Source organism: Aphis gossypii, chromosome 1 (genome assembly GCF_020184175.1).
Source record: "Aphis gossypii isolate Hap1 chromosome 1, ASM2018417v2, whole genome shotgun sequence".
In the NCBI taxonomy this organism is placed as follows: Eukaryota; Metazoa; Arthropoda; class Insecta; order Hemiptera; family Aphididae; genus Aphis; species Aphis gossypii.
Genome location: NC_065530.1, coordinates 43,112,837 through 43,130,151, shown reverse-complemented (window position 1 = coordinate 43,130,151; position 17,315 = coordinate 43,112,837). Strand labels below are relative to the sequence as shown.

Here is a 17,315-nt window from a genome sequence, read left to right as displayed (position 1 = left end):
ATGAGTAATACCACTACTAGATGAAACAAAAATCGTACACAAAGGTCTGTCAAGAAAAGCCTAAGACAATGTGTGATGAAGCGTATAGGTCGAAAAAAACAAAAACATGTTATTATCGGTTTTTTTTACAAATAATAATAATACATATATTGTACGTAAATAGATTTACTTGTATATTTATTACAAACACAACTATATTATTATATACGTCGTTCCAATGGTTTTTTTTTTGTAACTAAAAAAATATATTTTTCAACAACAAAAAGGTTAACCCATGAACGTTTTGTTCGACTAATTACGGGAACACCACTCATATGCGTTGTAAAACATCTGCATCCAAGGGGCGCTATTATGGTCCTTAGGCCCATCTGTCAATCCGTACGTGTAAGGCCACTGCCATGAGAATACACTTCGTTCTGGGTGCGGCATTAAAGCCAAATGTCTGCCATCAAATGAACATATACCGGCTATTCCGTCTGTAAAATAATATAGATGAGTACAAAAAACAACCAAATACGAGACTAAAAATCTTTGAATTTGTATTGGCAAATTCAAAGGGTATAGGTATTCTGCAAAGACGTATATAAAGAGTAAAGTAAAAACATTTGGGTCGATAAGCTTTTTTTAAATAGATTTCACAATGAAAAAATAATGAGCGGTCAAATGAGTAACGCTCTGCTTTACAGTCGGTCACTAATATTTATGTGTTAAATTTGAATCCAATTATAGGTATCATTCTATAACGATTCTATACGGAGATGATTTATCAGCCTAGGATAATTTATATACTCTAAATTGGGTGGTGAAAAAGGTGGTTTATGTTTTAATGACCTAAAATTAAATCAAATACAGAAAATGACAATTTAAACAACTGGTACATGTTTCAAGTTTCTATACGACTAATTATTTTTAACTATAACAAAAATCTAAAATTATTTGCTAGTAAATCGTTATTTTATGAATTTCGGAAAAATTTAAATTAAATATAAATTTTTTTAAATAGGCCAACGTCCAAGTTCTTTTATAATTATTGTAAGCCAAGCTTATGGAAAATCTAGTGTTAAATTTTCCCTCTTAGCTACTGATACAACATTTTTCATGAATTTCACCTATTTAATCTAATCTAACCTACCTAACCTAACCTAACGCTAATAAAAAAAATTTTGCATTAAGTATTTTTATAATTTTGAATCCTCTATAAGACTAAATTATGAGGAACTTTGTATTAAATTTTAAATTTTAAGGTTTTTTAACTTAGCCAAATTTTTTTATTGATATATTTTATAAAAAAAAAAAAAACTAAACAAAAACAAATATTTCAAATGCCTATAAATAGCCTTAAAAATATGCCAAATATTTTAAAAACTAAATTATGTAAAGAAAATGGGAATTTAAAAAACTAGTGAAATTTGCAAGTATCTTCAACTTATACTTTTTGAATAATTACAAATATTGAAAATCGTTTGTGGATAAATCGTTACCGTTACGTAATTTAAAATTCAAACGCTCATAATATTTTTCCTATAATGAGGTTCCGGGTTTTCTCTATAGCTAGAAAGAAAACTTATGGAAAACTTTTTTGGACACCCAAAATTTTTTTATCGGCACTTCAAAAACAAAAAAAAAATCGAAAATTTCAGTTGTCCATAGATAACTCAAAACAAGCCATACTCTGAAAATTTAACTGTACACAGACAACACTAATATAAACTTTTAGTGACAATTTCAAGTTTTTACGTTGATTCGGTTTTGAGTTACAACTTACAACCATCTAAAAAATTCGATTTTTTTGAAAACTACTGGAACATTTTTACTTTAGACATCTATTATGTACCCAGGACATTCACTTTACCATAGAAAACCACCCTTGAAGTTTTAAATTGATGCATTACTTCGACAAGTTTTGTTGAGCACTGACACAAAAACTAAAAAAAAAAACATTATTGGAAAATAATCCTTCTAAAATCAAATAATAATCACTTCGTTCAGGACCTAAAATAAATAATGAGATTTTAACAATTTTCATCAAATATTTATACTACTTGCTACATTGTTTTAATATATGATATAATTTACAAGTTTCTGGCCCTATTTGAGGTATAATTAATAATACATTTGAAATTGTATTATTGCAAGGATACTTATTTTTTGATTTATGATTTCTCATAAATTATGAGTCTTGTGAGTCAAAACTTTTCAAAAAAAAAATTGGTATTAACTATCAGAAGTTTTTGAAAAGTGATTGAAGTTCAAATTTTGATAAAAGTGAATATTCACACTTAAAACAACAATTTTAGTTATTTTATAGTAATTCAAATAATAGTAAAAACTTTAAACATTTCAATATTACTTAAATTATCATTTTTTAAACATAATGAAAATTTCAAAATTATTAAGTTAAATTTTATATAACTTTGAAAGTATATGAGGATAATTGTTTCTATGAGTTTAAAATTTGATATATTTACGAGCATGAAAAATGAACACATTATTTTTTGGTTCAAAATGTATTAAATATTATATTTTAATAGTTAAAGATTGAAAATGTTATCAAACGTTTTTCATGAAACATAATTAAACTCCAATATAAATTTCAAGTTTAAATTTAATCAAAGTTGAATGTTTAAATGAAGAATAACAATTTTAACTAAAGATTTGAATATAAATATTATTTAAAAGGATTTACAACTTTTCATTGCTGCCTTTATTTATATAATAATATTTTCAAAATATTTAGATTCATTATTTAAGCTTATATTGTAACATACACATCATACATATCATTCTAAAGTAAAACAGTATCTACAAATGTATATGTTAATAACAGCTAGTAATTTTCAATGAAATAATATAACAATTATATATAATATGATTTGTTTTTAGAAAATATTAATTTAACCTATCATATCACTAATAGGAAAATTAATCAATTACAATTAGTAAAATAAATAAATAATAAAATATCTTTTGAAAATATAAGCTGACTGAATGTTTCCACTCAGAATTGTTGTATTATCATTAATCATTGAATTCAAATTTAACACATCAATTATTATGATCTACTCAATGACAAGGTATATTCAACAACTACTATACTACAGAGCAACTTCCTGGTATTTTAAATTTTTCTACTGGTAATTAAGTATACAGTAATAATATATTTAATAGTAAATACATTAAAGTATATATTTTTGAAGTAGTTTATGGTATGAAAGTATGACAACACATATGGCAGCTTCCGGACAGACATTTTTTAAAACACATACATTAACATACTGCATGAACAATGTTTTATGTTTTCATAGTTTTTTTTTTTGCTTAAAAGTAAATCAATGACGAGTTAAGGTTTTTAAAATTAATTTAATTAAAATAAAACTATATATTTTTATTTATTGATATCGACCTTGGATTACAATTTGAAGTTTTAATAGATAAAATATGGATAATTATAAACAGTAAACAATAGGTTATAATTACATTCATCAAAATAATTGATTTCACCGTGGTTAAAATTTTAGATGATCATAAAAAAAAAAAAGCAAATCAGGATTCTTTGAACATTTTAAATATTAATTATAATATAGGCATTACATAATTATTATAAAATTTAATTCAAAAATAAAATTATTTTTTGAAAATTAATTGAAATTATGTAATTAAAACATTTATTCCCCCTTTTTTATATATGTGTAATACTATAAAGTACTTATGTATCAATCCGATGTTGTGCTATAAAAATATTTCATGGAAAAGCAACGTCTCAATGAATGAATTTTTTAGAATTTTGAGACTATATAGGTTGCCTAATCTTTACTATAAAAAGCTGCGAATAGGATAGAACTTATATATTTTATTCAAGTTCAAAAGCACAGCCAATAATTAATTGAATTAACAAAAAAAAAATAAAATAAACTGAATTAACTAATGTGCAGGAATATAGCTAAACTACACAGCAGTAGACACATGAAAGATTAACCCAGGAGAAAGACAAGTGCATATTTCACTGTTTCCTGACATGGGCAAACAAAAACTAGTAGTTGACAAATGTGTTTCTTAACTTGAACAAAGTATACATATCTTCAAATGTTTTCTTAAAGATAATTGGATAAATAATACAAAATTGAACTAGAATTTTATCGCTTACCAGGAGAACCATTAGGATTCATTGGATATTTTTCAGTTGGCATATTTTGATCATCAACAAATGTAATGGGAATACAATTATTGATAGCAAGAGCATTTTTAACATCTGAATTTCGGAATTCAAAACGACCTAAAATGTAATCAATATATTAAATTTTTGCATTTAAAAATATCATAATATTAGATTAATAATAAATACTAACTTATTTAAGCTAATAAATATAAGTGCTATAATTGTAAAATTGTTTTAACTTTATTAGAACTTGTTGAATAGGTAAAATGTATAGTGTATTTTTGTGTTACAACATATTTTTCAAATTAATTACCTTCAGCATGAGCAATCCATACTCCAAGTATACTTTCATCCATATCTTTGAACATAATAGCCTTTGAAGGATTTATTTTAACTGTACTAAAACGACTTTCATATCTTCCAGACTTGTTATGGCACATTATTACAGGAGGATCATCAATATTTAAAGAATTGCTTTCATTAATTTCACCTAAAATTAATGTTTATATTTGACTATACATACATTTTTAAATTATTTATATGAAACAGAAAAATTAAAAAAAAAATTACCAACTAATCCAAGATTACACATTAGTTGACAACCATTGCATACTCCTAAGCTGAATGTATTCTTTTTAGACATGAAACTTTCTAAGCTTTTTTTAACATTGGGATGGAATGCTAAACTTGCGGCCCACCTTTGGCTGAACCCAATACATCTAAATAGGCATTAAATTATAAATATTATAATGCTTTATAAATACTTATATAATATTAACATGTATCACTTTTGTATGTTTGTTCTCCAGTTCATATTAAAAAACTAGAATAAATCACTAAAAATAAAATAAAAATTGTTTAACAATTAAAAAACACATATTTAATGTTGCTGATTCAATATCTAGCGCAGGCTGAATTATTATTTATTACCAATTAAAACAATATATTATTGAAACATGAATAAAAATCAACTGAGGAAGCAAACAAACCTAATAATGAAAATATGTGTATACACAGTGAATATATTTTCTAATACCATACCTCCATAACTAAAACCTCCAGGGAAAATTAAACCTCTAAATTGATCAACGTTAACTGCCTCGTTTAAAAGATCTTGGACAGTTATATCCCATACTTCAAAACCAGCCATAAACAAAGAAGCACTCATCTCTCGGTCACCATTTGTTCCTTCTTCTCTGATAACAGCCACTCTCAATGATGTATCTAAATAAAAATTAAAGCATTTTATTTTTTGTTTATGATAAATATATAGTTATTTGATAATATAAAATATATAACATAAAAAGTAAATTTGATAATAGTTACAAGAGCTGAAAACTTAGGAGCGATTCATAAATACTATTCTAAGGGTATAACATGAATTATATGGAAAATAAATGGATAAAATTTAGAAATAAATAGTGATTTTTATAATAATAAGAATGAAAAACAGTTTTTAACATTTAAGAGCTAAAATAAAATGTATTTAATAACAGGGAGTATTTGTAACGAAATCGAGGATTATTAATTAGAAAGACTCGAAGTGTTGGTTAACATTTAAACGCATCTCAAAATAGGGTAGTTTATAATCGAGATAAGTAATATATTATGATGAAGTTCTACATTCTTAAGTATAAACAAATATATTTAGTTGAATATATTAAGTATTCTTCATACCTGGCACAACTAATGCATTTTTTAATTCAAAATCACAAGAATAAATTGGTCCTAAACGGTTTTCTAAAGAATTAAATTCTTCTTCAGCTGTTAAAACATTTGACTGGATTTTTTCGATCTCATAGCTTGTACTTTCCCACATTTTGAACACTTCAGTTAGTTTAATATCAAGAATTTTTTCTCCCGATTTTTCTATTACAATCTAAAAAAAAAAAAATTACTAAAATAATTAATTATTCTATCATAAAATTATCAAATACATTTAATTTTTTATTTGTAATACAAAATAAAATATTCTAATAACATACACGAGATTTGTTACCATATGTTGATGTACGACCAATAACATAAACAGGTACATTTATTTCCATAAGCACTTCATCGACATTTTTTGCATCTACTTCTAAAACCCAACCACATTCTTCAGCAAATAATACATCAATAATATTTTCACTAGCTACATCTTTAATTTGATTCAAATCCACATTGAATCCGCAGTATCCACCAAAAGCCATTTCTAGGAGACATGTTATTAACCCACCATCACTTATGTCATGACCAGATAATAATTTTTCGTCTGAAACCATTTAAATTTAATAACAAAATTTACTTTTTATATAGATAATAAAGAATTTATTTTTTACTTTTGATAAGTTTTTGAATAGATTTAAATGCTTTTTTCAACAGGCTTGGATCATCTAAATCTGGCGCATTGCTGCCTAATTGTCCAAAACATTGGGCCAAAGCAGAAGCACCAAGTCGTCGTTGACCACCAGATAAGTCTACAAACAGAAGGTAACTAGCTTCTTCATTTTTGTGACATTTTCTTGGTCCTTTAAGATCAGGAGTTATCACCAATCTTACATCTTCGCATTGAACATAGGTTGAGATGACTATAGAACCTATTATACAGTTTATAGTTAATTTACAATAATATTCAATTATATTAAATAATGTTAACTTAATACCAGGTGCTTTGATATTTTCTTCACCAACTTTAGCTGCCATACTCAAAGAGTCTTTACCGCCATCAATAGCTATTCCAAGTTGTTTCATTACTTCGCACATAGCTTTACAAGCATAAAACAATTCTGCTCCTTCACCTGGTAATTTTGCAGGCCACATCCAATTACCACTACATTTAACATCCTATAATCATAAAAAAATTAATTTTATATTTAACATCTATACATAGAATATGAATAATTTATACTTCTAAACATGAAATTGGAGCAAACACTAAATTTGTCAATGACTCTGCTACCGCCATTCTAGCTCCAACACCTGCATTAAGTAAACCTTTAATAGGTTGTTCGCCAATAGAAGTTGCAATTCCGACCTTTAAATTTATATCAAATTTTTAGCAATCATAAAAAATAAATTATTTATTATCTTACCGTATCAAACAATGAAACAACAGTAACAGCAACATCACTAAGAGGAGTATGTAATGGGCCAACGCATTGTTGTTGAGCTATTTGACCTGTTACAGAACGATCAACCTTGTTTGTCAGATACCTTTTACTACCTACAGATGGAAGTCTTAAAACTCTATCCAATGCTTCAATAACTGTTAGATTAGGTAACATAATGGGTACTGTGTTTTTTGGTTGCCATGATTGTTTGAAAACTTTACGTGGTACTTTACTCAAAATCATATCCAAATCTAAGTTTACAGGATATTTTCCATTTTCAGAAATAGGATTATCATCTTCAGTTAAAATTACCTACAAAAATTCCAAAACAATTATAATTAATTTTGAAAAGTACTTTTCAGCTATCAACAGTACTACCCAGATAAACAACAGGTATAAAAATATTCATTCCTATTAGATTATATACAAAAATAATTAAAACAATTAATCTTAAATGCTCTAATGAGTCTAATGTAAAAATAATATGTTAAGTTTACCTTTCCGTCATTAGTAACAACACCAACTGGTAATACTGGGCATCTTTCTCTCAGAGAAATTTTATTTAACAATTCTAAATCTTTTTCATCACAGAGAATAGCATTATTTTCTTGATACTCAGCTCCCCAAAGTTCTAATGCATTAATTGTAGGATCACCAAGTTCAAATTTATTTGCAAAAATTATAGCACCAGCTGGTTCTACTATTTCTTTTAATACATTTCCTAAATAAATCTCACATTGTAAAATCAAATATAATTTCATGGTACAGTTAAAAGTAATGTTAAATATTATTATAGGTATATTAGTATTTACCATTTCCACCAGCTCCTTGATCGTGAATACTTAATATAGGGTTATAACCAGGATTTTCAATACAAGCTCTAACAACTCTATTCATTTTTTGTTCCATTTCTGGATCACCTCTTTGGACAGCATCAAATTCTAAACTAGTCTTATTTACTCCCTGAACTTGGAATGAACTTGCTGAACTTCCACCTAAGCCAATTCTGTAAACTGGTCCTCCAATTTTCACCACTTGTAATCCTTCATATGGTGTAAGTTTAGTAGTAAACTCAGCCAGCATTGTGCCCAGTCCACCAGTAAACATAATAGGTTTGATCCACTCGCGACGTTCATTATTTGCGATCATACCAAATGACCGAACAAAACCACTAATAACAGGTTCACCAAATTTGTTTCCATAATCTGAAGCACCATTAGAAGCTTCAATAAGTATTCTAAGTGGACTGGCAAAATTTTGGGGATAAATAAATGATTTTTCTTCCCATGGCAAATCATAACCTAGAATATAATTAACACATAATTTTAATCAATTAAAATTGATTTTATAATGATTAATTAATTTTAATATATATGACTGATATACTTTTAATTTATAACACATAAATAACTTCAAAAACGCCAATATCAATTCTTAAAATAATAAAAATATGTACATTTAATCATTAAATTTGTCTGTCAACACAAAAAGTCTTGCCGACAGAGGTAACAAGTACAGGTGGCAATTTGACAATTGTCTCTTTGACCAATTATAGTGGAATAAATCTTACAGAAAATAATTTTTTGAACTATTAAATTTTCAAAATGCATAGATACATTTTAAAAAAATCTCCATGGTTAATATGCATACTTATTGTACCACCTCTATTCAGCAGTCAAATCATAATAAACAAAATTAAAAAATTAAAATGTGTAGTAAAAAAGTCAAAAATATACCAGGAATGAATAAATTGCCCACGCAATAAGCTGCAGTAGCAGCAATACAATTTCCACCTCTTCCTACACCCTGCACATCTCTAATTCTTCCTCCTGTACCAGTAGACGCTCCACTATAAATAATATATCTAAATTATTTTACTGTTTCTTAATTAACTTTTAGGTAAAATACCTAAATGGTTCAACTCCAGTAGGAAAATTATGAGTTTCAGCAGTAAATACTAAATTTAAATTTAATAACTCAGAAATATAATGACTGGGCTCAGTTGGTTTTGTAGGTTTAATTTGTTTGACTTTAAATCCAATAATAGCACTGAAAATATAAAACAAAAATGAATAAATCATTGAACTAGATAAATTACAGTGAATGATATTACAAACCTGCTATTGTCATTAAACTTAATAACATTATTAGGATTTGAAAAATGTTGTGTTTCAATAATCATATCTAACAATGACATATTTATTGACTCTCCATTTATAATTAATTCACCCTATAGGAAAATAAATTAATAGATTATTGTAAAAATTAAAAAATATTTTATATACCTACTTTAAAAAACCAATGACGACTGTGTTCAGAATTTGATTGAGCTAAATCAAAACATTCTACAGTAGTAGGATTGCGGTTGGATTTTAAAAACATGTTAGTATAATTTTCAATATCCCATTCATCAAATGCCAAACCTACAATTTCATTAATAAATACTAAATTAAATAAATAATATGTATAAATTATAAAACAAATAAATACAACCAATGACAATGTTTTTAATAATGTAAACAATAATTATCAAAATTAAGTTCTTTAAGTCAGTTTTGTTATAAATACTACCATATAAAATAGTATTTGAGTATTATTATACTATCAATCAATATGTAATTTTTATATTAACCAACCAAGTTTTTTATTGACTTCAATCATAGCTTCAACACCTCTGCCAAGTATATCAACTTCATACCAACTTTCCTTAATGTCTTGACTTTTAAATGATTGCAAAGGAGATGTATAAACCGTTTCGGTCATTTTATCGTATAAAGCAGTAGTTAACTGTAAAATATTAATATAAATAATCCAATTAAATACAAATAAAATTGAGCATATAAAAGTATAATAGTATAATAATCAAAACAAAACCTCTTGAGTCAATTCATCAGTTAAAATATGGCTGTTTGTAAATGTTATTAAATACCGAGTAGATTTTTCTAAACGTCTAACAAAGTTCAAATTGATTGATTTACAAATAGATAAAACATTGCTTGAAAAAGGTGTTGAAAAATTCAATCTAAAATTAAATTATACCACATTAAATACTATTTTTACTATTTTGAGTAATAAATATTAAAAATTTTGTATGTTAAATACTACCTGGGGCCAATTTCAATCAAAATACTATTATTATCTTTTTTATCTAGACATTTGCTCTTAGATAGTCCATTACGATTTAATGGATCCGTTAATAACCATTCTAATTTCTTTAATTCTTCCGTAGACACATTTTTATGTTCCCCAATGTCAATGTAAAAACATTGTTCAATTTGAATGTCTAATATATCTTTAGATATTGATTTAAGGTTCAAAACTTTATGAGATTCTCGAATCGGTAGATTCTGTATCTTTCGAAAATATTGTATAATAGCCATTCTGAAAATAATCAAATATTAATTGATAGGTACAGTTTAAAATTAAAGAACGTTTTAAAACAAATTCAAACACAAGCATTAATCAACAATGATTTACCTGTAGGCGTTTAAGAATTATACTTAAGATTTTAAATTTTTATCCAAAATTAATTAATAACGACAATTTCCATAACATATGAATATATGATACTGGTTGAAGACCAAGTTGAAAATGATTTCCAATACGTGTTCCAACCAGTGAAGATCTGTTGGACATGTGCGAAAGAAACCGGTGTGCTCAGCTCGCCGACGTGCAACAGGTCCACGTGTGACGATGAGGTGATAGGTGAGTAGATTAGATATTTCGATCGAAAAATTGCGCTGTGATGTGAGATCGAATCGGATCCGAGGATGATACACTGATTAAGATTCAATGACCACACAATCGTAGTCAGCCGGCAGCCACCGGTCAGACAATATTATTGCAGACTAGCCGGACTAAAGTAAGTACTAGTCGTGGAATATATTTTAGTTGAAATGCCAGAAAGCCGGGAGCGATAAAATTGGATGGCGGGAAAATTTCAAGGATACTTAGGATTTCAGTACAGTGTAGAAAACAATGGGATTAACAATACTGACGGTCAAGCGGCGGTCGTTGCCTTTAATTTTTAAATATTTCTATTGAAAATTAAGATATCTGTATTCTGTATTATTATTTAATTGTCGTATTCGATTACGTATAAATGAATAAAATCATTAAAATACTAAGTACTAACTTCTAACCAAATACCTAACCATAACAATATGAATAAAATATATAATAATTATGCTTAATCGACTTACGGAAAATATGCAGACCTTCAGATTATAGAGATTTTATCACGTATACATACTCATCATTATTATTTATTATTGCAATTAAAGCGGTTGTACCTAAATATTCGTATTTTATTATAATGTATGGTTCAATCAACTGTTTAACTTGGATTCTCGATTATTCTTTTGATTTTCGTTCACTTTTGTTAGACACGTATTGTAAACCTATTAAAATTAACTCTAGTATTATCGCGAGATACAGATTGCACAGAACCAATATTATGCTGTATTCTTTAGTTCAACGGTCAAATAGTCAAAAGATTACAATTTTAATTAAATTCTTGGCAATAGTATATTAATTCAGATAAGATTCGGTTTTAATTTTTATATAGTGTGATTAATTGTAGTATTATACACAATTACACAGAATTTAAGTTATTGATGAATATGTTAGTAATATCAAAATATTATAGTCTCTTTAATCTTGGAAATAAAATAAGAACATTTTCATTAACAAATACTGAATGTAAATATTTAGATGGATAATTGTTACATAGATGAATTCAAAACAGTTTTTTTAAAATATACCTAACTCTTTATCCAGGTCAATTTCCGTTTTTTGAAAATTTAAAACACTATAGCAAACAAAAATTCTTGACTATTTAAATGTTTGTAACGGTGATTATTTTTAGTTCTTTTTAATTTATTTATAAAAATTTCGATTTATGGATAACAATATGTAGACTATTTATTTAATTGTTTTAATTTTAAAGTATTAAACTAAAATTATACCTATTGAATATTGTTTAGTATATAAATTATTAGAATTGCAATTTTATAATTGATGTTCTATTTTTATAGAATCATTTTGTACAGTATGTAAAATTAAAGTAAAATGTAATCATCTAGGCACTAAGAGATAATAAAGACGATATAATATGTTGTGTATTAAATACCTAATGCATTAGTATAGTACTGTTCAACTATTGATTAACTAAGTAATATATACATATATATATATATATATATTAATAGATAAATTAGTAATATTATTTTTATTATCTTAAAAATATATTTATTAGCTGATAACAGTGGTAACTTATTTAAATATTTAATCAGTCATAAATTAATTGAGTTTTATAAAAAATTAATTTGATCATAATTCTCATTCATAACCATGTTTTTAAGATAAGCTATATTCTTTTTAGTACAAGGTTTAATATTTAATATTTCTTGTTTACATAGATATATAGATATAAATTAATCTATACGACAAAGTATTTTTTTTTTAATAACAATAATTTAAAAAGAAAATTATGAAATTAAAGATTCTTTATACTATAATTATAGATAACTTAACATCTTCATTGCTACATTTATGGTATATTTTTGATTTGCAGATAAGCAACCATTTGAGCCAATGCTTAGATAAACAGTGTCTAAAATTCAGAGTTGACATTATTATTTTAGCTAAAACAGTTTTTTTCATAACATTTTTAAAAGAAAAATCTTAACCTTCCTTATTAGCCAACTATCAGTTTTAAAATTATTTTTTCATAACTGGAATATCAAACAATGGTAGGTAATATGGCATACAACATACCTTAACAAGGTAAGATAAGGTAGATAGGTATCTAATATATAAAATTATATAACTTTAGTTCCAATAAAATAAGTGGTCTCAAAATACTTTTTTATATGCAGAGATTCTAAATTCAAAACCAATATTCCAGAAATAACTAAATTAAAGATTGCTTAGTATGGCAACTTTAACTCCAAATGTTATACAAATCTGCCAGAAATAACAATTAAATAAATATTAAAATGATTAAATACTCTTAATACCTATATGCTTAAAATGAAATTAAACAGTAACATATTTAAATGCATTAAATTGAACATCAATATAAATATTTTTTTTATAATCTTAATAAAATATTTACATTATTATATAAAACAACATTTTAGTCAATTTATTTGTTATATTTTAATGAAAAAAATAGTTTATTTGAATATACATGTATAGATAATACTTTAAATAAATTGTAATGGTGCATAGAAGAAAACTTACACATATGTAATAAAAGCTTTTATGTATTATGATTACTATTTTATACCTGAATGGCTAAATGTAAACAAAAATGATATGGAGGCTCACTCTTTGTGTTTGTATGAAAAATTAAATTATTAAGTGTTAGGTTATTCAGATCACAATGTTAATCTACAAAATACTTTATAATGTATAATAATTACAGATGTTGGTACAAATCTACCATAATAAAACATGTAAATAATAACATTTTTTTTTTTGTACAATTAAAATCTACTTAATTTTAAGTATAAAGTAATGAAAATACTATTGCTACATTTAAATTTATGTTTAAATACAACAACAATAACAACCCACCTACAATACCCATGGATAAACAATATGAAAGAAATTAAACAATAATTTATATAAATTATTAACTACACTTAGTTGAAGCTCATTGAACTATCATAAACCATCATTTTTTTTTTTTTTTTTAATGATTTCTATAATATTATTACATTAGTATACCTACACAACTTATAATTTAATATTTATATATTTACATAAATTATATTATATATGTATATTTGAAATAATAATAGTAGGTAAAAAAAAAAAAAATGAAAATTATAAAGTCAACAAAAGTTTAGTAGAAAACTATAATTTATTTTATAAACTGATATTAATATGACTAGCATACCAAAACTGTTAAATATCGCATTAATTGTAAAAATTTGTTCATATTAAGTAGTATCAATTTACTTAAACTAATTCACAACTACACTTCCAAAGTAAATTAGAAACATAAGTATTGCCAATAAAAAAGATAAAATATAGGTGATAGGTGTTAAAATACAATCTTGCTATTTATAAGTGTCAAATTTCATCATAGTAATCAATCTATTTTGTTGGTGTGGTTACTAGATTGTGTGCATTTGTTCCTTAAAGTTAACTAAGTATATAAACATAAACAATACTCATAACTTAAAACTCTTATATAAAACTAGATTATGACTAGTTTTGCCAAACTTTATCAAGGGTACAATCAGAGATCTTGGCCTTCGCAAAAAAAAAAAAAAAAAAATACAATGGCATCCATAAGCTTAATGAAAACTTATCAATTAGCTATTTGTATTTTTATATTAGAAAAAAAATAATAGAATTAAATTATTCAAAATGTATTCATGAGATTTTCAACACAATATTTTATAATTAAGGATTTTCAAAACCACAATCCGATTAGCAGATCTTCAAATGTAAAATAACCATCACTTATTTTGATAAATAATTTGAATTCATTTTTTTAATAAAATTTGAGCATTATTATAATCAAGTGTTGAGTATTTCAAATTTTAAAAAATTATAGTAAACCATAGTTGTCAATGATTACATACATGTATGTATTATCCATCTGCTTTATTTTTAAATGGCAAGATAGTCTTTCCCTCCCAAAATTCAGATCCAATGCAAATGAACACATTACTGACAGTTATTTACACAGTGACAAGTGGTTTGATTTCCTTATGTACAACATAAAATTTGTACTTGTTGCCAAAAAGACCCCATATAACTGCTACGTTTTCAATTATAACGTTAAAGGGTATAGTACACAGTGCTCCTATAATGCATAATGTAAATTTTAGAACACCAAAACGATATAATGAAAAAGATTTCACTACACCAAATATGTACATATATATGTTAACTCCAGCTATAAATGCACAAACAAAATCCATGATTGCTGGACATGGAATTGGAAAGTATCTAGCTAAAACTAAATTAGAAGTAGACAACGGCAATGTCACCCATGAATAACATGATAAAGCTAACCAAATTTTTGTTTTTGAAGGTATGGCCGCTGAATGGACTACTAATAGAATACCTTGAAGCCAACGTTTACGTTGTTGGATGAAGTCCCAAAGAGAAAATGGTGATTTTTCCCACATTTCTCCTTCAACAAAATTAAATGTATAGCCTTCTTTAGCAGCCCGCATAGCAAAAAAACAATCTTCTGCTATTGATCCATCTAAGCCATTATCAAATGAAATATGACGCTCTGCACCTACCTGAAAATTTAAATTAGTAATGTTATAAAAATAGATGAGTAATTTAAATTTTGTATCAAATTCAATTGAAAAAATCAATAATGTCATATCAATAAATTACAATTATTTTTTTGTTTTTGAAAATAAATTTAATCTAATATAATTACTTGGGTGACAACATATGATCCTTTCCAACTAAGAAGTGGCTTATGGAACATTGAAAGTTGAATTCGAAGTTTACCCATATCATCAGCTACTCTGAAACTATCTGCTAAGGTTGTGAACCAATTTACTACTTCTTCATTTGCATAAGTAATAAGACCCTGGCCAAACTGATGTTTACCATCCAAGACAAAATTCAATACACCTCTAATTGAATTTTCTGTCAATAGGGTTTCTTCATCTAAATGTACAATCCAGTCACAATCTGCCAAAATATTTACATTGTCTTCTAAACAAAATTGAAGAGCTCTTGATTTAAAAAGTGCACCAGTCTTTGTTTTATATGATTTTGGAACAACCACTTCCCTTATACGCCTATGTACAGGAAGTCCAACACTTTTATCTGTCACTACTTCAATAATGAAATTTTCCAATCCTAAAATAAAAATACATACCAAGACTGAAGGTTTATTCTTTTAATAATAAAATAAAAGTTATGTTTTGATTTTACCAGTTTCTAAACATCGAGCCATATTACGGGCAACATTAGCTTTAACTAACTGAGGATAATCTCCTCTCGTAACTATACGTATGCATATAAATGGAGCCAACAAAGGTGATCCTTTTAGTACAACTTTGTCTTGAAAAGCATTGTACAATGTAAGACCGCCAAAATTTAATAGTACTTGAGGTAATGGTAAGAAGGTCAAACATCGTAGAAGATATAACATAAAGCACCAAATAAAACCATAGCGTTCCCATGGATTAAAATTAAAGGTATTTTGAACATCTGCTGATAGTTTAACTCCTCCTGACCATATTTCAAAAACTGATATTACAAACACCAATAAGGTACAATGAAGTAAATGTTTGGTCCAACTGCTTAACATAGCTGTAAAATGATAAAAATAATCATACTTCACTTCATTTTATGTCTTCAGTATAACTAATATAACAATAAATGTGTACAGGAGGTAGTAATATAATATAATTAGCCTTGAATGAATAAATTAAAAACATTATTATTATTATTATTATTGAGTATGGCTTACCTATACTTATCTATGAAATAAAATATCTCAAAATCTAAGTTATCTGATGTTACCCGTTTCGGTAATGTAATGAAATTTTGCTGAAAATCAATTATGTAGTTCCTATGTTGAGATTTTGTTAATCACAGCACAACTGACAATTTTATTATTATAGACATAATGAGCTACACAATATCGATTTAATTAAATACATAAAACTTCACTAGGTATATTAAAATTTATAATATTAAACACTAAACAGATCTTAAACGCGAAATGGTATTACTAGTAAAATTACAAATTACCCACTATGATTTACAAAAAAAAAAAAAAAAAAAATAGGTATAATAATTATTACATTTATTTATTGTTAGTATCAACTAATACACCTACAAAAAAAATACATAGGTGTTAAAGAAAATAATAGTGTTTGATTATTTGGTGAATTCCGCCCAAGAACTAATACCAACGTTACGGTCACGAGTCACCATCGTACGAACGACGGACTACGCACAGTCAGTACCAGAATGATAGGTATCACAATTTATATTCAGCGGTTGGTTATTCAAGAATTAGGAATGCTAAGGTTCGACGTCCTTATCACACGACTAGCATTTTAAAT

General features: G+C 26.2%; 2 protein-coding genes across 2 annotated transcripts; both read right to left on the bottom strand.

Annotated features, from left to right (window-relative positions):
- Positions 1-147: 147 nt before the first annotated feature.
- On the bottom strand, positions 148-11,414 carry LOC114123957 (phosphoribosylformylglycinamidine synthase). The gene is given in 22 exon segments (XM_027987100.2): positions 148-476; positions 4,145-4,273; positions 4,470-4,646; positions 4,727-4,855; positions 4,858-4,875; positions 5,198-5,380; positions 5,834-6,035; positions 6,142-6,410; positions 6,478-6,735; positions 6,802-6,982; positions 7,047-7,172; positions 7,231-7,560; positions 7,746-7,969; positions 8,061-8,549; positions 8,985-9,097; positions 9,157-9,297; positions 9,366-9,478; positions 9,538-9,671; positions 9,885-10,035; positions 10,123-10,270; positions 10,354-10,629; positions 10,726-11,414. Coding segments are annotated over 21 exon segments (3,975 nt in total). The 5' UTR covers position 10,629; positions 10,726-11,414; the 3' UTR covers positions 148-291.
- A 2,686-nt stretch (positions 11,415-14,100) lies between these two features.
- LOC114123955 (beta-1,4-mannosyltransferase egh) lies at positions 14,101-17,123 on the bottom strand. Its single transcript, XM_027987097.2, has 4 exons — positions 16,715-17,123; positions 16,174-16,554; positions 15,668-16,098; positions 14,101-15,521 (listed from the first exon to the last, which is right to left on the bottom strand). Exons 2-4 carry the CDS (start codon positions 16,550-16,552, stop codon positions 14,949-14,951), a joined length of 1,383 nt encoding a protein of 460 aa, XP_027842898.1. The 5' UTR covers positions 16,553-16,554; positions 16,715-17,123; the 3' UTR covers positions 14,101-14,948.
- Positions 17,124-17,315: the final 192 nt, after the last annotated feature.

Excerpts from the sequence above, each read along its gene's own strand:
- LOC114123955 (XM_027987097.2), bottom strand. The coding sequence starts at position 16,552 with ATGTTAAGCAGTTGGACCAAACATTTACTTCATTGTACCTTATTGGTG. Across the intron at positions 16,099-16,173 it reads GGCTCGATGTTTAGAAACTG|GATTGGAAAATTTCATTATT; the intron begins GTAAAATCAAAA and ends TTTTTATTTTAG. Across the intron at positions 15,522-15,667 it reads GATCATATGTTGTCACCCAA|GTAGGTGCAGAGCGTCATAT; the intron begins GTAATTATATTA and ends TTAAATTTTCAG.